The 23,050-nt window shown below is 40.7% G+C and overlaps 1 protein-coding gene across 2 annotated transcripts in view; it reads right to left on the reverse strand.

Annotated features, from left to right (window-relative positions):
- Window positions 1-23,050, reverse strand: part of dym (dymeclin) — a 52,053-nt gene that overhangs the window by 28,606 nt on the left and 397 nt on the right. The window contains exons 2-13 of one of the 2 annotated variants that reach the window (XM_079657986.1): window positions 21,985-22,194; window positions 19,818-19,870; window positions 19,531-19,624; window positions 18,393-18,529; window positions 16,726-16,792; window positions 14,450-14,575; window positions 12,840-12,979; window positions 4,105-4,290; window positions 3,801-3,979; window positions 1,567-1,692; window positions 1,306-1,419; window positions 1,001-1,095 (exon numbers count right to left, since the gene is read on the reverse strand). In XM_079657986.1, the coding sequence (XP_079514112.1) occupies window positions 1,001-1,095; window positions 1,306-1,419; window positions 1,567-1,692; window positions 3,801-3,979; window positions 4,105-4,290; window positions 12,840-12,979; window positions 14,450-14,575; window positions 16,726-16,792; window positions 18,393-18,529; window positions 19,531-19,624; window positions 19,818-19,870; window positions 21,985-22,124 (1,457 nt within the window). In that variant the 5' untranslated portion in view covers window positions 22,125-22,194. Of the gene's footprint in view, window positions 1-1,000; window positions 1,096-1,305; window positions 1,420-1,566; window positions 1,693-3,800; window positions 3,980-4,104; window positions 4,291-12,839; window positions 12,980-14,449; window positions 14,576-16,725; window positions 16,799-18,392; window positions 18,530-19,530; window positions 19,625-19,817; window positions 19,871-21,984; window positions 22,195-23,050 lie in introns of both variants that reach the window. The other variant, XM_079657985.1, reaches the window with a different exon arrangement.

Raw genomic sequence — 23,050 nt, forward strand, 5'->3', positions numbered from 1 at the left:
ACATAATGTTGTGTTATGTTACTCTCTACACAAACACACCAATATATCTCTTATCTTCTTCTGCGGCAGCCAATGTCAAGTTACTATAACGGTCATTAAAATGAATGAGTGTGCTGTGCTTGCATTTAAATATAAACTTCCATCCGTGTCTTAGGACAATTAATTTTTATATTTAAGTATCTTTGCTCACACAGATAAAGATTGTGTCAGGTCCTACTTGCTTGTGTGGTATACACTACGTATGCTGTTGATTTCAGTACAAAAACTACAAAATGTCAGAAAGGAAGTTCACTCCAGTGCTAGGCAGACTTTAACCATATTCATGCTCCGAGGAAGGCCTCTGGCCATAACACATTTACGTCTTTGATGGTGGGCCAACTCTTCCACTTGATTATCGGATTCATATATTTAAGTACCCAGTTTCTCTTTTTTATTCAAGTTCTCAGCCATAAAGGAAGCGCATTCAGCACAGTTTAGAGTTAGTAGAGGTCGGAGATGTGGCAATGATATGAGACAATTTTCTCTACAGTCAGCAACTTTGCCATACCATTTATACTGTGGTAGTCACTTTTTATCATCCCTAGGTGTATTAAACCATTGAAATGTTCAAGTGAAAGAGCAAGACTGTTTAAAGGGAATATTGGATCCTTGTGACTAAGTGACTATAATGTGACATTTAATCCACTAAATAAACCGAAGAAATGCAGCTCTTGTTATTTTATACGTTAACAGTTCCTTCTTTTATCATGTTTAAATATGCATAGATATTGTGATATAAATGATATTACTGTATGCACATCGCCCACACTTAGTTGGAGGATACAGTATAAAGACTGTCAAATGTAAAGGTCAAGATTTAGACTCAGTAATTAAACAACTTTACTTTTTGTTTCAAACCAGAAAACAGGTCAATTATAAAATGGAAGAAAAGAAGAAGAAAAGCTAGAAATAAAAATATTATATCATCATCTGTTCCACTCATTGTACAGTACGTCCTCACCTTATGATGCGCTGGGCAGCGTACTGGTGGAGACAACGAAACTGGGCTGACATGTTGGCAAGGGCAGCGAGACAGTTGGTGTGGAGGTACTTATCCTGCGGAGGATGCACACACATACATAAACATGTTAATAATGTTACTGCAAAGCAACAAATGACTCTGTAGTATCAATCTTTAGAGTTTCATCGTAACAAAAGCCATATGGAGGATGTGGATGTGAATAATTACAGTTTGAATAATTACCATTTGGTTTCTGAATGCACTGCTGTTTGGAAACTGTGTGAATGAATCCGTATTAAACTTACCCTTGTGCGGGTCATGTTGAACTGGATGGTGCGGATGACCACCAAAATGAGCAAACTGCCAAGTGAGATCTCTGTCAATGTTCTCTCCGTGTACCATGTGATGTTCTTCAATTCCTGTGAGAGGTAGACACAAAGAAATGAGACATGACTTTTGAATCCATCAGGAATTATTTACAATTTTCTCTGCCATTGCAAGTAAAGAAAGGTTTCAGTGACATTGCATGGAATGTACACAATGTGTATTCAGTTGTGTCGACCCACCACTTCATGGACAGAGCGATTGAAGGCGTCGTCCTCGGTGAGGATGAGGAGGATAATGAGGGCCATGTAGACATGATGAGAATTTCTGTTTTCCACGTGGTAAAGGATCTCGAGGATGGGCAACACCTGAGAGGAAGATGGGAGAGCAGAGGGAAGAGCTGAGCATGTGTAGGTGTAGTCGCAGGAAAAACATTCATTATATCCTTGTTACAAGATTCCACAAGCAAACAGCCTGAAGGGACAAAAATATAAATATTAATCCTGCAACAAGAAACAACTTAAAAAGCTGAATTCATTTTCTACAAAGCAATAGTATGCACAATTAAAAAAGGTATTCGATGTGTTTTTCTTTTCAGTGAAAGGGAGCTTTTGTTGTCTAGCCTGGGGGCTTTGTTAAAGTTGAATCCATCAACAAGTCAAATACAATTCTATTTTTACTAGGGCTGCACAATATATGTTTTTGTTTCATATCGACATTACCATGCAATGTAATTTTGCACGATATTGCATTCAGGGATCGTTTTAGTTAGTTGAAAGAGGATAACAGTAGAAAATTGCACTTTACCAAGGGGCTATTATTCTTTCAGTTATTGGAGCCTTTTGTATTCTTTCTATGGTAAGTCATTTCGTTTCATTTGTTCTTCAATTCAACAAGCATCTGTTGTATTATTTAAAGTGTGTTACTATAGAAGTGCTACTATCAAGTCAAAATCTAGAGTCCTGTATAAAAGCATATTACAAATGTCAAGTAAAAAGTAGAAAAACAGCAATATACAAATACAGAAATATAGACATGTCAGAATAAAGGAGGGAGATAATGAAACGGTAAAAGTAGCACTGCAGATTCCCATTGAGAAGATATTTACATTATTTACTAATTCATGGCTGCTTCACTATAGGCAGAAGCAGATTGTATATTTAGATATGCAGAACAGATGGTAAAAGTGATCCGCTAATGTCAACAGTGGCAAAAGATTGTCTACTCAGACTCATATTGTCGGAGTGAAAGCAGTTAGTAGCTAGCATGCTGAGCGATGAACCCTCACAGATGCAGCGTTAGCTCATTACGCCGCCGTGCAGCCGTGCTTTGTTATGGCTAGACTCATTAGTACACCCCTACATAATAAACTCAATCTAGACTTGCTAATGGTAACATTTTATAATAGCAGCTATAAATGAGAAATAACACCGAAAGGTCATGCTGATAGACATGCATTCATTTAATTGACCTGCTTTCTTTTAGAATATGATGTCTATTAAAAGTAATTTGCTGCATGTGTTTGCCGATTGCCATGAATCTTTTGTTGCAATTCTTAACAGACTACTTTTTCAACCGCTTTCTAATCAAATCTAATAATTTAGTGTTGCACTGCACGAAAAGCCTCACATGAATGTCTACAATGTTCATACATGATACCATCTGACATGCTGGTCTACAGATTGATTTTCATTCACTAAATGCCTCAGTACATTCACTCAGCTGGAAGGAATAACTGGCACTGTCCCACATGGACCGGAGAGCACCAGCTGCCACTGTATACATCCTCCCTGCTTTCCAAGCCATAGCATTTGGTCCAAGATGAAACGATTTCATGGCCATACCCATGTGTGTAGGAAGGACTGCATAATGTGTTTTGTTGAGGATTGCCAAACAACCCAGTGTTCTTTGCTACTGCTATTTCCATAAACTACAACAGAAAATATAATTAGGTTTTTAGGTTAGATATCTGAATGTAGGTTTGTGGTTAACACAAGCCTAAGAGATTTCAATGCGTTTTACTATGACACAAAATACAAAAATAAATCCTGTTGTGAATTTTAAGCTTTTACATGGAAAGGATGGCAAAATGAGAATACAGGGTTTGTTGGGAGACGCCATCTTGCCAAAAACAGCCATCTACTCAGTGGTGGTGGTTTAAGTTATCCAACCTTTGTGTAGATAATTTACAGCCTATTCTTAGCTTTTTACTTCTGACGATTTATATAGGCATAATAAAATAATTAAAGCAGTGTTCATTTGTAGACATTATCTTGTTGAACAAAGCATGTTATTATCATACATTTTTTCTGGCCATAGAGTTTATTTTCTTTAATAATCCCAAATTGAATTGAAATAATCCATTGTCTTTTTATTAAAAGAACCAGGGCTATGTTCTCTTCAAGGTTGGCCTACAAAAACCCATCATTATTGCAGCGCATTTTTATCAAGCGGTCTTCATTGCCATTCTACCCACCAGATTGTCCATGTCAGTCCTGGAGAGCATGTACGTCCTCATGTTTGCGTTCTGGTGAAGAAGGGTGTACAGTAGAAGAGTGGCCTGGTCAGAGCGCTGCTGCTCACACAACGCTGTGTACAGACTGTTGAAATTGATCTGGAAGGTGTGAGGTTGCTCAGCGGACATCGAAGACGTGTCTGCATGTGGAGAAGTCAATATTGTCAGGATGATAATGTTATCACATTCGTTCATTAACACCTGGTATATGTAATACACATTAAATACTCGAATAAAAACAAAAGTAAAACCAACAGATTTATACCTTGTGTGTTTCTGAAGCATGTGATGGCCTGGCGGTAGGGGTTTGGCCAGTCGGGCCCGTCTGTCAGATTGGCGAGCACCAGCAGTAACAGGAGGCTCTGATTGGACAGTGGTAGGGGGTTGTGTTCCTGGTCTACACCGGCTTTGTTGCCAGCCCCTCCCAATGTGAAGACACTCCATAACCCACCTGAAGACAGACACATAAATGGTGCACCAATAAAAATATATTCCCTATAATAATATAGAGAAAAACATGTTTTTTTTACTCTCCAAATGCTTTTTAGTTATATATGACTTTAATTTCTGGTGAGTTCATGGATTTTTGCAATTTTTTGTGTGTTTTTTCCAGTGTGTATTACATTAAAGGCCAGTGTTTCCCCTACCATTTTATTGGAGGGGCGCTGCGCCCTGCCAACGGAGCCCCGCGCCCCCACTGAAATTCAAAGTGTTTAAAAAAATATATATATATAGATATATATTTTTCATTTTTTTTAAATATATATATAGCACCAAATTGCAACTAATCTATATCTACTGTTACTTTTCACATTGAAAATGTGCTCTTTTATTAAATAAACTAAACGCTTTCATTTTAAGTTGTGAGTTTAGTGTTTTTGACCCAAAGAAACACTGATGCATTAATCAATAAAAATAATCCACAGCTCCTCTCTCTGCTCCAGAGGATTTAAAAAAAAAAAAATATCCCAATGCCACCTACATATGGGCTCGTGTCCAACATACATTTAACCTTTTCCACAAAGACACAGTTAGCTGTCTCAGTGTGGTGAGCACAGAAACCAAACTGCATTGGGTGGAGTGGAGCGAAACCTTTGTCTAAATGTTTGGTGATTCGTTTTGACAGCCATTTCTCAGCTATCTTAAAAGGCACAGGGGATGATGCTGATTGGTCTGTAATTGGACGTCATTGCCTTTTTATTAAAAAAATCGGTGTCACCGTGGCCACTTTCCAGGACGATGGAACTTCCCTCGTGCTGATAGATTGATTTACTAGCATACTAATTGGTTTTATTAGACCGTCGATATGTGTCTTTATAAAGTTGGTGTCTAAATCATCTGCATCCCTTGCCTTAGAACCTCTTAACCCTAAGATCATATTTTTTACCTCCACCTCTGTGATTTCCTCCAGGTCAGAAAGGGGTGTGTATCCACAGTCGGGCTATGGGAGACCTCAGATGGCGGGAAGAGCTTTGCAATAACAATGATATTATTAATGTAATTCAAGCCGCTTTAAGCACAGAAAAAATGCAATGTTCTTCTTTATCAAACACACATCCCTGTGTGATACCCAGGTAGGATTTCTAAGACTTAGAAACGAGAACCAAAGCTCTCTGTGTCAGAACAACAGACTGATGGATGGATCTTGGCCTCAGTGATGAAGACCAGTCAGGTTGTGAATGTCCAACTTTTTATGGAAAGCATTTTTGTATTACTTGCAGCTCTTAAGCCTTTAACTGATTTATGCTTCATGAGGAGTCGAATGCAGGGGTGGACTGGCCATTGGGAATACCGGGAGTTTCCCCGGTGGGCCGGTGCTGTGTGTGGGCCGGAGGGCCCAAAAACAAAAACAAAAAGATCTTATTTATTTTGCCTAAATCCTACCGGCCCACATTTGTAAGTGTTCCGGCCCAGCCCAGCCCAGCCCAGCCCAGTGGCTGGGCCGTGCCGTTTTGATAGGCTACCTTTGTTCTATCTATCAGTTTCAATTTCAAACATCAGGCAGCTGTCACTGCGCAATGAACGATCAGGAGTGAGTGACTGAGAGACCTAGCTGGCAGTTGCTTACAGATGGATAAACAAGCTCCAAAGCGTAAAGGCGTTTTTTGTATAGTTTGTGTATACAGTATAAGCTACAGTATTGTAGCGAGCCCTGGGTTCAGAGGGAGGGGCTTGCAGAGGGGAGGGGGAGGGGGGTTGGCAGGGAAACAGGGTTCAGGGGGAGTGGCTGTACGGCTGTACCCGTAGGATAGAAAAGGAGGAAGTGACGTCTGACTCAGAGTTTGCGCGGCTGTGGAGAAAAACGTGGGGCCACATTCTGTTACTGAGTTTAGGCTAGCTAGCAGGTTTATTGTTTTGGGTGCAGTCACTTTTGCCTCCACTTGCTGTTCAAATACATGTTGAAAGAAAAAGTAAATCTGTTTACAGTTCTGTTTTATATGGGTGTTGAAGAGGAATTGGGAGGGATGAAACCCTCTTTAATGGTCACACATGCAGAGCACACAGCACACAGCACACAGTGAAATGTGTTCTCTGCTTTTAACCCATCGTAGTACCAGGAGTCTAGTACTAGGAGCAGTGGGCAGCTATTGTACAGCGCCCGGGGAGCAATGGGAGTGAGGGGGGAAGGGGAATGTCCGGTGCCTTGCTCAAGGGCACCACGGCAGGGCAGGAGGTGAACTGGGACCTCTCCAAGTAGAAGTCCACACTCCAAATGTAGGTCTGGTCGGGGACTTGAACCAGCGACGCTACGGCTCACAATCCAAGCCCCTACTGGCTGCCATAGATTTAGTCCCTAATTTTGCTCTCAAAGTGCACCAGATTGATGCATTTAACTTCAACATTTAAAAAAAAATCTTCCCGGGGGAGCTTGCCCCCGGACCCCCCTAGAGGAGGTGAGGTCCACACCCCCTGTTAAATTGTCTCACCGACATTGAGGATGCTTCCTACGCCAATTCCATGTGTCAAGTCAGGCAAATTGGGTCCAAATGTTATTGCATCAATGATCTGTTAACATTAAAATCACTAAATATATGCTGTAACTATTTTGCTCTAGGCAACTCATGGGCTCAGGTAATGTGATTACTATATGAATAATGGTGCAAAATAACATAAAATGCATAGGGTTTTTTGTTAAGTAACATACTTTCGTCGCCGGCCGGCCGATACATGCCACGCATTAAGTGGGCCTGTCTGTCAATTAATCCCCGGGCCACTTTTCCCCCCCAGTCCGCCCCTGGTCGAATGCAAACGAGCATGTGCAGTCAGACTGTAATCAAGGCCAGGCTGTGCACAATGGAGTCACACACACCACAGTTTGCATCACCTGAAATTTGAAACAACATAGACGGCGCCACAGAACAAAGAGAAACTGGAACTACTGGCCAACTGGAGTGGGGTTCATTTTTTCTCTCGTTGGGGGATGAGAGGCAGCTGAATTTCCTACAGAAGTGCTGGTGCCTTCAGGCGTCACGGGAAGCACGAGAAGCATGAACACCGAGAACACAAATGACAGTCTGTGGCTCCTGCACGTCTAGCCACACAGAAAGCACCGACCAACACAGTGGAGCAGGTTCCCATTAACCAAGCTACTGAATTTGAGGTGAAGCCAAGTACATTTGTTGCCATCTAGTGGAGCAGTATGGAACAGCATATCAGTATATCTGAACTTGCACACACTCTTCGTGGTGTGAGAGTAAAGTCCTCCTGATCTAACTATGACACACTCAGTGCAATTGGTGACTGAATCAACAGTGTGAGTCAGACAAAAAGACATTTGCTCAAAACATTAGAGGGGTGAAATTCCTCACGTACACTCACATACTTCTACATTACAATATTAACTCAAGGATATAATGGGAGGTCACATCCCAGTGTCCTCTTTGTTTTGAAAGGAAGCAGACAGAACAAAGGAACAACTTGTGACTGGTTGTTCATCAATTATGCATGACAAAATACTTGCTCTGCCTCAGAGTTTCCTTTCGTCAACTTGTGACTGTGTTCAATTATTGGTAACATCCGTGGTTTGTACTTTGGTTTGCCTCTAAATGTACAAGATCCTAACAGTCCATCACTGTTTTTTGATTTGAAGTGTGTATGCAACTGTTGCTCAAAGTGGAACGATTTTTTTATTTAAGAAGATAATCAATAATCTGCAGCCACAACAAAAAATAAATCCCTAAATGAGAAATTACATCAGTTGTCAGTCTATCTGCCTTCCTCTCTCCATACACGATACACTATCTTAAAAAAGAGAGGGCCAAGTTATGACTGAGTGCTGTTCATCTCATCTCTGGCACCACAGTGACTAGCCCAGCCGTGTCAGAGAGCCCGGTCTGGCAGCCACATTTCCTGCACTCTCGAACACACACTTACTCTCACACACACACATTCACAGGGCTCTACTCTATTTTACCTTAGAGGGTGCTCTTTGTTATCCATCTGGCTCGGCTCGCTCTGCCTGTCTCCCTGCCCACCACATAAACCCAATAATGCTACGCTGCTAAGGCCTGCTCCGGCCCTGGCCAGCCGCCCAGTGGAAAACAAAAAGGAGGAGGCCAACGTGATGAAGAGGAAAGGGAAGGGAAGAGTGAGGAAAAGAGAAGGTCATTCACGGACAAGGAGGCTGGCACGCTTAAATTAGAAAAATCTGGGCTTCAGGACTGGAGGGCAGCAAAGGCATCTTTCTGTGAGACACGCAACTCAACTGCACCCACAAAGTCTTAGTTTAGTGAGTCTGTATCCACAACATAACAAATGTATATTTTCAACTCTAAAAAGCCTTTATGACCAACACATCTCTCCTGGTCTCAATGCAATATCAACTATATAATATGAAATACTTCTTAATAACCATTGAAATAGGCTCAAAAGCAGTCCATAGTTTAATCTTTGTAACAGAAGAGAAAGCCTTGGTTTAGGAACAGAAGGATGTGTGTTGCTTTACATAATGAACTGAACTATTAAACACGACTGATGGGTACATATTCAAAACATATATCATCACATAATCAAATATCTGCAATGTCTTTCCAAATATTCAGACGCAGGCTGTAAACAATCCCTTCTGGAGACACATATTCCCCCTGACATCCAATTCACCTGAACATATCCCCACACCAAATCACGGTCGGTCGGTCGGTCGGTCGGTCGGTCGCACGCACGCACGCAATTTTTGCACCAATCCTTTGATTATATTTATTGGGATAATTGAAACTCTTTGTTCTAAGGGAAAAGTTGGTTCGTTCAGTTGTCGTTGATATTACAGCCATGACCGAAGTAGTGGATCAACAGACCAAAATGTAAATCTAGTATGAATAAAATATAACCGTATATATATATATATAAATCACCAAAGGTTCTAAGGACACTAGTGCCGCATACTCTTGAACACCAACATCTCAGGGGTCTGTGGAGACGCCAGAGGAGTGGGCTGAGGAGGGGAATATGTTCTCAAAGTTAGAGCGGAGAACATGCCCTTCAGCGCTCGCCTGGTGACCAGAGACAGGCAGAATGTGCTCCTTACTTATTTACTTGCATAACACTGAATGAAATATGCCATGAGGGCTTCAGGCCTTGGCAATGCACACATATACACACAAAGTACAACAACATGCGGTACAGTCAATAAACAAACACACTATTCCGATATGCTCACACAAATGAAAATGTTCCCCAGACAGAGTGATTTCAAATGATCTGAATCATAATAAGAAGCTTGGGCTAAAAATGTATCTACTCAAACCCTTTAACAGTGTGAGCAGCATCATTTCTGTTACGTGAGCTACGCTGATGATGCCTAACACACATACTTGTAAGGATACAAAGCTGTTTGTGTTTGAGGGACTGTCACCATAAATAGAGTAGATTGGGATCATAGAAGAGGCAGAGTTACTGTTAGCCTCTTGACGTCAGACCTGGGGATTGCACACAAGATATCATCATGTGTTTCTGCTTGTAGGCAGACTCATAGCTCAACAAAGTATAATGTGCGTATGTGGAGAAAGAGAAGAGAAGAGAGGAGAAGAGGAGAAGAGAAGAGAAGAGAGGAAAGGAGAAGAGAGGAGACGAGAGGAGAAGAGAAGCGAGGAGAGGAGAAGAGAAGAGAGGAGGAGAGAGGAGAAGAGAGGAAAGGAGAAGAGAAGAGAGGAGAGGAGAAGAGAGGAGGAGAGAGGAGAAGAGGAGAAGAGAAGAGAAGAGAGGAGAAGAGAGGAAAGGAGAAGAGAGGAGAGGAGAAGATAAGAAAGGAAAGGAGGAGAGGAGAAGAGAAGAGAGGAGAGGAGAAGAGAGGAGAGGAGAGGAGAAGAGAGGAGAGGAGAGGAGAGGAGGAGAGGAGAAGAGAAGAGAAGAGAAGAGAAGAGAGGAGAAGAGAGGAGAAGAGAAGAGAGGAGAAGAGAGGAGAAGAGAAGAGAAGAGAAGAGAAGAGAAGAGAAGAGAAGAGAGGAGAAGAGAAGAGAGGAGAAGAGAGGAGAAGAGAAGAGAAGAGAGAAGAGAAGAGAAGAGAAGAGAGGAGAGGAGAAGAGAAGAGAGGAGAAGGGAGGAGAAGAGAGGAGAGGAGAGGAGAAGAGAGGAGAAGAGAGGAGAGGAGAAGAGAGGAGAAGAGAGGAGAGGAGAGGAGAAGAGAGGAAAGGAGAGGAGAAGAGAAGAGAGGAGAGGAGAAGAGAGGAGAAGAGAGGAGAAGAGAGGAGAAGAGAGGAGAAGAGAGGAGAGGAGAAGAGAGGAGAAGAGAGGAGAGGAGAGGAGAGGAGAAGAGAGGAGAAGAGAGGAGTTGCCAGACTGGGTGATAATCCCCCTGCAGACTCTCGTTCAGACTCAGACAGCAGAGTGTGTCAAAGCGAGAGAGGAAGAGACATCCTATCCGCCCACACAGTCACATGGCGACGGAAAGGAAGCACTGCTTTGCTTTGCCAATGGCCAGCGCTGTATCTGGGGGGAAATCCAGAGCGTCTATGAATGTGAGGGTGTACGCATGAATGGTTTTACATGCTGCTAACATGACGAAGAAGGATTGCTATAAAAAGCATGAATGCTAAGTAGGTTGTGGTGGTAGTGTTGTCTAGTCCAGTGCACAGTATGTGGGTTTACAGACTTCATAAAGCATTCATGTCCCTCGTTTAGACTTTCACTGATTTGTAGATGCACAGCTTTAAACACAGGCCTTCTGCCAAGACTAACAATATGACATAACTGTAAGGACTAAACCAAGATGTTTTAATATAATAATTTCCACAATATGTATCATTTATTTTCAGTGGTGGCTTCATAGAATTGGCTTTCACCTGGGCGGTCCAATCTTTGCAACAAATCCATTCAAGTTGACGGTTATTAATAAAAAGGATAGATTTCCAAAATCCACATCCTTTAAAATTTAGGAAATATTCTGCATCAATTCATATTTTTGGGCATTTAACCTTATAATCGTATTTCCTTTCTGCCACACACACAGAGAAGCATGCACCTGTATTAACTAACAGCACCATAGACTACATTTATATAACTACAATGATCAAATCAAGGTTGTTAAGGCGGCGACATCATTACATATAATGACAGACCTTCAGAGCTTTAATTGAAAATTGGTACAACCCTACAATATTCTAACCATGACTAGTAAACAGATTTTCTCGTGTAAAATTGCTGCAAGTCCCTTTTAACTGGCTGAATATTTGCTCATGCTGAAAAATGAAAGAAATTAAACTAATATGTACTGTTTCTACAGAACAACACTCTTGCCTACACCCATTTTCAACATCCAAATTCAAATGTGTGCTCTGCCCATCCCTGGCCACTGTGTGCATGGCCGAGACAGAGAGACGGAGAAAGAAAACAAGTGTTGTTTCTGAGCTCCGGGCATAAGAGCGCTTGTGTCTTTGTTGATCTGTGCGTGTGTGTATAAGGGAGGCGGCTGCAGACAGACAGGCTCTAGGGGATTACAGAATAGGACAGGGCACCACAACTCATCGGCCCTATCACTGGCCACAGACAGATAGGCTGGGATGAATGCTGATGGCTCACTGATGGGAATCTGCCACCAACAACCGACAAAGAGCATTTATCTGTAGGGGAAACCCGGCCCTATTCTCACACTCAAACAAACATGCATTCAACTCACACACACGCAGCTGCATACACACACACACACACACACACACGCACTCTTTAGATTTTTTGACATATCATTTTCATCCACAGTGCCATGGCTGTCGGCATGGCTTTCATTTCTCATATCAATCTTATTTACCACGCTTTGGCTCCACGGAGAAAATAAATAAAAATAAACTAAATTCTGTTTCTTCTTAACGTCTGGCACTAATCTCTGAATGTTGACCATCATTCCTCCAATTTCTGATACCATTTCTACTCACCAGTTTAATTGAATCATGTGGGGAATATAGCAACATCACAACAACAAACTGTGAGCAACAAGAGTGACTAAATACAAAAATAGATGTTGGGTTCAAGTTAAACCACGTTGTAGTTTTGCAAAGTTGAATACATTACCTATATTACGTATTACCTATATTACGTATTACCTACAGTAGCGGTTCCCAACCTGTGGGCCACGGCCCCCTAATGGGCCGTGAACGCATTGCAATTGGGCCGCCGAATAATTTGCAAAACATTATGATTTGTGTGGAAAAAATTCATTATTAAGATTTATTTTATTTTATTTGAACCTCTTTTCCTTTCTCTTTCTTGATCCTCCTTAGCAACGGTCATTACAGTCCTTGAAAGCGGTCTGTACTGCTGGATTAAAAACATGTTCTGAATTGACCAATCAGAACTTTATTTAGCCTCCGTATTGTTTATGGTTGAATGTGGGCCGAAATTTTTTTTTAGATTCTTAAGTGGGCCCTGAGATGAAAAAGGTTAGGAACTGCTGACCTACAGTAAAATATAAAAAATGATGTTTTCTCAACCAAACCAAATAATATAGATTTTCTTTTGCTCCTTTTGTCGTTTCTTTTTGTTTTATTTGTGTGTGGATGTGTGTACACTTACTTGCCACCCCTGAGGCCAGACCGTAGAGCAGGCCTCCTTCGGCTTTCTGCTCAAAGATGTGGGTCGCTGGAGGCGGACACTTCTCCTGCCTGATGAAGTTATAGAGCAGGGTCTTCACCAGCCGACTAGTTAAAGACAAACTGGGGGAAAAGAGACACAAACGCAAAGAGAGTTTCACAAAGACAGCTGGGGCTCTCTTCAGAAGAGGTGTAATAAGTGAGTTCTTCCAACATTTCAATAATGATGTGAGTGTCTATAGAATATTATAGTAAAAGCCCTGAGGTTATCTAGTACTCTGGCCTTAGAAGCTGTCCCTTACCTGCTCAACAGAAACATAAATTACATCTGACTGCACTCGACTGAATACAGAATATGAACACAGGCATTTAAATTATTCCTTTTATCAGAGCTGGCGGGGGAAAAAAGATGTCAGCTCATTTGCCAAGTCGGCCTCATTATCTGCCACTAATAGGAGTAGGTGTCGACCCTTTCTCAGTGTAATAAAAACCAAGGAACCAGACATAGGACTTGTTCTAGTACATGCAGGTGTGTTTGTGTATGTATATGTATATGTATAATATGTATATGTATTATATGTGTGTGTATGTATGTGTGTGTGTGTGTGTGTGTGTGTGTGTGTGTGTGTGTGTGTGTGTGTGTGTGTGTGTGTGTGTGTGTGTGTGTGTGTGTGTGTGTGTGTGTGTGTGTGTGTGTGTGTGTGTGTGTGTGTGTGTGTGTGTGTGTGTGTGTGTGTGTGTGTGTGTGTGTGTGTGTGTGTGTGTGTGTGTGGTCCATATTATGTGTCAATGTGAGTATCTGTATACCAAATATCACAGTTTTTCCAGCAACACAGCACATTGTTTCTTAAACGACCAGTGATAAAACCATTTAGATCTGTTTTGCCAACAACAGCTACGCCAAAGCATTTCTCCATCTCATTAGCAGTTAATCCAAAGTGCTCTCATTTGGGTGTTATGCTGCAAGAGCCCTAAAAGAAAATGACTTCCATCCTCTGTCGACCCATCTTAACAGAACTAGACTTCAAAATGCATTCAGGGCTTGCAGCATTTCTATTTCAAGATTATAATTAACAAAGGATTGAAAACATTTAAAAGTAGCTCAACATCAGACTGTATTAGCATGATGCGAGTTATACTACATCCAGACTCCAATTTTCCCACGCTGAAGATTTAGCTTATCGACATTTTTCAAACGAGTCACTGGATTACATTCTTTCAGAATCACAGAAGATTAAGTCACAGTGATAAGATAAGAAGATAAAGTTCTATTAGATTCATTTCTGTTTTTCCCCCTCGGTATCACTGAATGACACACGAAGACATTGTTTGGAACACGATGAGAAGTATCAGAGTGTGGATATATAAACAGCAGCCTATATCAGGCAGTGTCACGTTGGATTGGAGAAGATCCAAAATGGTCTCGGCCTGCAGATTGTGAATGACCCAGTTAAAGAGGTAAGTGAGAGCAACTCGTAATGCAGTCACATTTTTCTTTATTGGTTTGTTTTCCAATTGTGCTTTCATTTAAGCTAACTTGGTAGTGGTGCTCAGTTAAATATCAGTATCTTGTCATGTGTGCTTTTTCCTCACCATCGTCCTTTCATGATGTGCTGATAGATTAATCCATCTCGGAGGATGTCTTTGTTGAACAGTTGGTAGGAGAAGAACACCAGCAGTGTGGTCACCGCTTCAAACAGGATGCTGTAGGTGATGTCTCTACAGGAAAAGAAAGACACAATAAGAGTTCATGCAAATACATTATAATCACAACTTTAAAAAGGTGATTGATACATGTGTAAGAAGATAAGGTTTAGATATGTAATTCTTAATGTAAACACATACAAATGCCTGATATTTAAGCAAAAGCCTTTCAAAATATCAAAAACATTCATTCATTACGTTTTAGGAAGCAGGATATTTGCATCTGTGACATGTTGTATAAAAAGGAGATGCCAACGGAAAGTGGCCCACTGCTGATGACTATCCTTTCATTGAAGGGTGTTTCCTACTTTTAATGATAACGTGCTTCCGTAACCCTGGACACAGACAAACATGGCTTTCAAATAATTAACCAGATTTTAAACTTAGGACAATGGTGTTTTTTTTTCATATTTACACAATATTTGCCGATACTTCTTTTGGTCAATAAAATGTGAAAAATGCTTATCATACATTTCCAAAAACCCAAATAACCAACAACTTGTTTTTCTCCCTCCACAAGTTCAAACTTAAATGATATCATAACAAATGTATTTGCCATTTGTGTCAAGGCTTGAATTACGTTACGTCATTACAAATGATAGTTACTGAAATAATACACTAGGTATGTCGCAAAGACACCTAACACAACAGTAAAGACTTCAACCATAGGGCACAGCTTTAATGTAAGGCACCTAAACAATTGATTAGAAAACATTTCAGTTAAAGAATGTGTGGGAAAACAATAGGGGATTAACTGCATAGGTCCGAGTCAATCTTTCTTGTCAAATGAAGACATAAAAGATCAAGTGCAGAATTCTGTCAAAGATTTGGGGAAAATATATTTCCATCCAAACCAGAAGCACGTACAGAGGAAACAGGCCAACAGCAACAAAGTGGTGGAGGAAAGACAAACAGGTGGAAGTTTCGAAGCTTAGACAATGAATCTTGTAGGAATGCTGAATGGATTCACACGAGAGCTGGGGTTTGAAGTCCAGAGACAACAGAAGAGACGGGAGACAGGGAGTAGATTGGTTGACAAAGACGGGAGGATCAAAACTGACACAATACAGACACGGCTACAGGGAGGAACAGTTTAAGATGAGTGGAGGAAAATGCCATCGTCGGTCATGTTTGTGTGAACTTGTTTTGACTCTGCAGAGGAGGATTTGAGACGTGCGCAGTGTCTCTATGCCTCTGTGCGACAGACAGAGTGGCAGGCAGGAGATAATTCCAGCATTGATGAGTAAACACACTGAAATATTCCCTCATTAAAGCAGAGAGTGTTAGCGTGCACACCGCCCACGGGGAGTAAAGGATGATACCATTTTTCAATCATTATGTTCCCTCCTCTCCCACTCCTTGGCACGGCTCCTAATCCAACTTTCATTTCAAGCCTTTTTCTCTTCTTTCAACACCGCAAACATCTTTTAGTCATATCCCTTCCTTTTCATGTTGTCCCTTTACGCGTCACTCCCGCTAGCTCAGAGCTCCAGCTCGTCAGTCTGGCTGACGGCTCTGGAAGTGAAACACATGGACATCCGAGCCTAACCTTAATCCATAATGGTCTCCAGCTTCTCTCGGTTAGTGAATGAGCAAGTGGAGCACGCAAAGTGAGTTACACATACAAACTTTCACAAAGTGTTTTCCATTAACTGCTCAACGACTAACATCCTGGACACATTAACAACCACCGAGAGGCAAACCAGAATGACGGTTTGGGCTGGGAAACGGCAAATAAATTGGGTTTTGACATGAAAATGTCATGTAGTTCCTGTTTTCTGATAATAAAATGTAAAACAAGTGGTTCTGAAGAATTAGCACTTTGACATTCAATAAATCTCTGTGTGGGATGAGTGAAATGCAACTTCTCAGTGTTTCCGAATCAGTCTTGCATGTGTGACCTTTTTAGTGAATGTAAAACACAATGGGGTGTAATTTTCACACACACACACACACACACACACACACACACACACACACACACACACACACACACACACACACACACACACACACACACACACACACACACACACACACACACACACACACACACACACACACACACACACACACACACACACACACACACACACACACACACACACACACACACACACACACACACACACACACACACACACACACACACACACAATACTTACAGCAGGGGCACTTCTACGATCAGGTGAATGAGATTGGACAACAGTTCCTCCAGGAGGTCCTCGCTGCCTGTTTCTACACAAGAGGTTGGGGGAGTTATTATATGAGACAGTAAGGCAGCTTCCTGTTGATCACAGTCTCTTTTCGTTTCTTCCAACTCCAGTTCCACCTTCTCTCCATCCCTCCTATCATCCTTATTTCATGCTTGCTGTACAGAGGAATGGCACAGAGGGGAATTAGCCAATTTGGATTACAGGGTTTCCTGCTGGTTTTTGCCAAGTATAATTTAATACTTTTACAGACATTTTTAATATCATGTGGAATGTAATGTAAGAGCCGTTTAACGATCATACCGGCCAAAATATGAAGAAATGATGGAAAACCAGGAGAGATGAAATGGCCTACATTCATTTATTTTGTATAACTTCCCAGCAGTATAGAGCAATAATTCCTAATCATGGAATTAATCAAATTAACACAATCTGGACACAGATAAGCGGCAGGAAATGAATGGATTAACCAAATGAATGTTTAATCATTTACATTTTTGCATAAAATTCAAACTTGCCCATTATGGAAGTAATGAGCTATTTTAGCTAGCATCAGTGACGGTGCTTGCCTGTGGCTCTGATTAAAGCTCCTCAAAAAACAATTAGCATACAATCAACTCTCAACAATTCCCCTTTTTTAAGTGTATACCGTCTTGTGACAGCCAGCAGTCAAGCACAAAACATTTTGTAAATGAACATTACTGCCAACAGCGGGAAAGATTATATTTTTAGACTGTTGCAGATTTCATTTACGACCTCCTTGTACACTAAACTATCTTCTCTTCACCATTTCCAACCAGCTGTAATTAGCTTGGTGTCATTTTGCAGGCAAGTCTCAGAATGATCATTTTTACAACAATCACCCAGCACAGCAGATCTAACCCTTAAAGCACTGTGAGAGCAGTCTTTGTGAAAATGTCACAGTTAAAGTGAGAGTGAGAGTTGGTGCTAGCAGGAATAACAAACAGCTAAATAATGACTCAAATAGAAGCTGACTTTATTTCTTTCCTTTTAATACCGTTAATGCTTTTAAACAAAAATGGTTACGTTATTAACATTTATCAAGGTCATTAACAGGCCACCCGTTTGGAGAGTGTTTATGACTTTCCTCAGAAAGGCCTAGTGTTTGATGCCAAAAGAAGATGAGCAGTCAGTGGACGCACTTTCAGACTTGTATTAAAGAAGTCTCTAAGAGAGAGATGATCCAGGTCAGTAGCCGGGGGTATTTGTGCTCAATTAAAAAGCCAATTTCTTATCTCTCTCTAGGTTTATAAGGGAAGTGTTACACATTTGACCCTGGTGGCTATATTCTAATAACTCACATCTTATGATCCCACTGAGGGCCAAACTGTTTTAAGGTTTTTTTAGCAGTAGTTTTTAATCGTTTTTTTGTGTGAAGTACTCTAAAGGGAGTGGAAAAGAGAATAGAAAAATCTCTGAACTGACTTAATGCGTCTGTAACACAGCTGCTAGTCACTCCACGAGTACAACATGAGTTGTGTGACTACAAATCAGTGGTTGAATCCTGCCAAGTTGATTTATGTTGTGGCCTCACTGACTGCACATCTCTCTGTGACGCACCTTCCTTTTTGATCAAATGTATCTGTGACGGCGCTCACCTGCACAGGAGCCTGGCGCCCTCTCCTGGTAGGAGAACTGTAGGTGCAGCTCTTCTTCACTCATCTCCCTGATGAACACCTTGAGCAGGCAGCGAATCATGAACAGTGCATTGTGGGCCTGCCAGATAAACAGCTGACTGCGGAAGCACAAACAAAAAGAAATAGGTTGTCATGTTCAAGGTCAAACGTAGAACTGTGATGGAAATAAATGCTAAGAAGGGCTAGCTTTGTGACATTGATATATGTCCTAAATGCATAAAGGAAAAGCTGAATGACCCTGAAGTGTTCTTCGGTAATATGTTCATTCAAATTCAAATGGTTACACACGAGTAGCTCGGAATACTTGAGTAGTAAAAAGCCCTTCTGGAACTAGAAACTAAAGGAGCCTCTTCAAATAAATAAAGCATGGGGTTGTCACATTGTAGTTGTGTTACACTGACTGAGCAGAGTTAGGGGAGCATACTTTGAATAAGAGTGATGTCTAGTGCATTTACTTCTTTTTAGTTCCTATATATTATTTGCATCTCTCTCTGTACTACTAAAAATGCTGCCGATGACCAGTTTTCTCATAACCTTCTTTTTGACAATGGAACTACACAGTATTCACACAGAGACAACATCAGGACAGAGTGGCTGGGAAACAAATAAAGAGGAAAACAAGAAATGATTGGATCCATGCAGTGCAAGCCACAATGTTTCACAACCACTCTCTGCCTAATCAGTCCCACAAATTGACAATTTGCACAACCCAAGCCTGTTAGAGACAGAACATTTAGGTTTGTTTAGGGAACAAAATCTGTTACGAAATGAGGGGGAAATAAAGAGGAGAGGACGGGGAGTGATAACTCCAACCTCTAATGATGTTAAGTAGAGAACGAGTTTCCTCCCAAACAATTTTGGTGAGTCGGGCAGGGTCAATGTGTGGAAATGGAGCTTGGCAGTGAGAGCATAATGCCACATGTGTTGATGGTTAAACCTCAGCACTTTACTCATGGGAAGCTACAACCACTTCAGTGTTTTCTCCCCTGTAAGATTCCCTGACTGCCTGCAATCAAACAATAGCTCCAACAATAACACCAACACACACATTGTCTGTCATTTCAGGATCCATTATCTTATCTGAGGTTCTCATACTTACTCTTGGCATTCTGTAGAGACTTTCAGCTCTTTGGTTCTTCCCAGGAAAATTCTCACAAGGGCGCCAAAGTTCCCCGATCTAGGATTGTTTTCAACTTGGAAAGGAGGAGAGGAATTATGAGCAGCGTTACATAAGATGCAGAAACTGAATCTGATAGCTTGTCATGCAAACAAGAAGCAGAAACAAATGTTATGATAACATAAGAGAAGTGGATGTCCATTGTTATCAATGCATTTACCAGTAGAATAAAACAGACATGAAACATATTTCAACCATAGGAAACATACTGAGGATCTTTGCGAGGGGGATGACAGCCTCTTCCAGTAACTTGGAGTCACCACTGTTAGAAAGGGAAACAAAGAGTCAAGTTAGGAAAGATAGGGGAAATATATCTAAAAGACAAGTGAGAGAGATGGATCACAGGATCTGATTACTCAAACCATCTTCTAGAAACCTACTGTGAAACCAAACAGACACTGATAACATTCAAAATGTGCGTCTGCATTGACTCAAAACAGACAATGTAAGATGTATTCATGTGAATCTATTCATGTAGTGACATGTAAGGAAGTAAAGCACAACCTTTTATCATATTGTTCTGACTAAGTGAATATATTTACTGGTTTATTAGATCAGCTTGATGCATTTGTGGTTTATACGAACCAATGCAATCTATACATTTTGATTCGATTTCACCGTGGAATCTCTTTCCTTTCTGGAAGACGTCTCTTGCCGTCATGTCATGCTTGTTGTATGTTTTAAGGGAACAACTTTTTTGGCTGGTCAGAAACGGCCCTTAGGCATTACCGCAGTGATAAAGTGAGCCAGGACTGAGAGGAGCTGCTGGCTCTTATTAAAAGACATTTAGAGGGATAGACATTTTGGGAATGTGATTATAATAAAAGAGGAACATAATCTGAATTAGGGCTGCACATTATATCGTTTTTCATTGTCATTACTATGTCAACTTCAGCTAACACGTCATGGAAGACTGCAATATTGCACTTTTATTTTTAAGGATGGTTTTCTACTGATACTGTCTTTCAACTTACTCAGAGCCCTTTATGTTAAGCTTACAAGACATTTGTTGTATTTGAGCAGTTTACTGAAAGCAGCATAAATGTAGAGCCGAGTACATTTTATCATCAGGTATTTCTGACAAGTAATATTGTTTTTTCTGAACAACATTATTGTGTATCTTCCTCATATCATGCAGCCCTAATCGGAGTATTTCAACTCGGGCTTTTGTTAAACTATTTTCTGACATTTTACAGCTGGAACAATACATCAGAACAGTAATGTGCGAATGAATCGATCAGGAAAATAGCTGTTATTGCAGAACTGACTTTAACCTAGTGTTCCTGTATTTTGTGTTGCTGTTAATCAATATATGTTAAATTTGCATCTTTACGTCTCCTATGGAGTTAATAGAAAGAAAAGGATAAATTGTGTGAAACGAAAAGAGTAGCAAATGGAATAGATCAATATTTAAAATCAGGCAAAAAACAATTGCAAAAGAGAAACTGAAGTGTCTTTACCTCTCAACAATATTTCCAAAGAAAACAAATGCTGTTTTATTCTCAGCCAAGCGGGACAATAACTCTGATGAATCATTACCGAGGTGAGCTCTGTAAACATCCTGCCTGAAGTTTAATGTTTGATCCTGGCTGTAAATGTTAAACATTTTCTTATTAGGTTGGTTCTGTGCCAACTACTGTTGATGTAGCACACTGTAACTCTCGATTAGAGTTGTAACCGTAAGATATTTTTATACCACGATAACCATCTTAGATACCAGAGATATCATCTGTACAATTCAGGGAAGGTTGCTCCTGCCACTTTCCATTTGACCTCCAATGTGTTCCCTGTCCTGGCCTGCCTCTTGTTTTGTGTCTGTTGCCCAATTTCATCTAGGGGCTGCAAGTACAACTTATTCTCACTATCAATATATTTGTTTCAGTTAAAATAATAATAATATTAGTTATTTGAAAATGCTGATTATTCTGTGTCTGATTATTGAGTCCATTGTGCTTTTGACAGGATGACCTTGTGAGCAAATGAACCAAAGTAAGAAATGTAAATAATTGACAACTAAGCAGTGAAAAAAACCTCAAAGAACTAAGTTATTGACACTGAGGAGTTTATAGCATATTTAATGTCATAATCATGATGAGATGCGACTGAAAACCATGGAAAAAGCTAGTAAGTGGACCTTATCATAGCTATTATTTGCCTAAGGTATTCTCACCATACAAGATTCAAGGCTTTATTGCCATATGCACAGTAGCTACAGTGTAGATATGGCAAAGAAAAACTTCACAGGCTCCTCCAACAGTGCAACATGACGACACCACAAAAACAAAAAAGGTAACATGAAGCTGCAACCAGGAAATGTGCAGTATTTGATACATTCCTGAAAAAGACATTTCTGGTTGTGTGTGTGTGTTTGTTTACCTGCTGGTGGGACTGATGAAGGTGAAGGAGATGAGCTGGTTCCAGAAAGGATCGTTCTCTGATATGGACTCGGTGCCCACCAGGGTCCTGAGGCTGGGGTTGTCGGACAGGTCACTGACCTGGCTGGTGTTGGCTCCCATCGCTCTCTACTGGCTCCACTCAGCCAGACTCACCACTCTTCTTGCTTCTTCACCAGGCATATGCCAAATCCTGGGGTAGAGAAAATACTTTAGCTATTGATGGCATCAAAAATAATGAACACCTTTACTACAGACGAACTATGTATGTCTAAGCCACTGCAGAGGATGTTAGACTAATACTTAATGTTGAGCCCGCCCTGATATTCAAACAACCCGTTATCCATCTATGTAAAATCAAGAAAGCAAAATCATCCATCCTCACATTCATACATTAATTTAAAAGAGAGTTCAGGTTCAATACAGGATGCCACATAGAAACCAGGACCTGTGTTGTGTGTGATGGCACACCTTTAGCACACAGGTGTAGCCAGCGAGAGAACATTTGCCCAGTAAATTGCTAACATTATAATAATAATAATAATAATAATAATAATAATAATAATAATAGATTTAATTTGTTAGCGCTTTTACAGGTGCTCAAAGACGCTTTACAGATAATAGTGAAGAAAAAAAGAAAAGAGAAGAAAGGAACAACAAATAAATATATAGTTAAAGTTCAAGTCAAATAATAGTATAATTATAATATTATAAGAACACAATTGTGGTAAACCAAAGAGATGGTACAGGCACAGGTATGTAAGACTTACTTCATTGCCACATCTACACTGTAGCTACTGTTCACATGACAGTAAAGCCTTGAATCTTGAGATCTGAGCTGTGCTTAACATGCCATTTGCTTATGAACTCCTTGGTTTCTAGTGCTCGCTAACAGAAAATTGAGACTTTGCCAGATCACCAGCGAGTTTCCAAATGTTGTGTCAGTGTGATATCTCAAGCATCTCCAGTTGCATCTGCTCCTTGAGTTAAGCAACTTGAATGACGTTAGCTAGCTCATCCTGTTTCCAGTGCAAGGAATAGTCTTGGCA

The sequence above is a fragment of the Notothenia rossii genome, assembly GCF_949606895.1.
Source record: "Notothenia rossii genome assembly, chromosome: 11".
Lineage (NCBI taxonomy): Eukaryota > Metazoa > Chordata > Actinopteri > Perciformes > Nototheniidae > Notothenia > Notothenia rossii.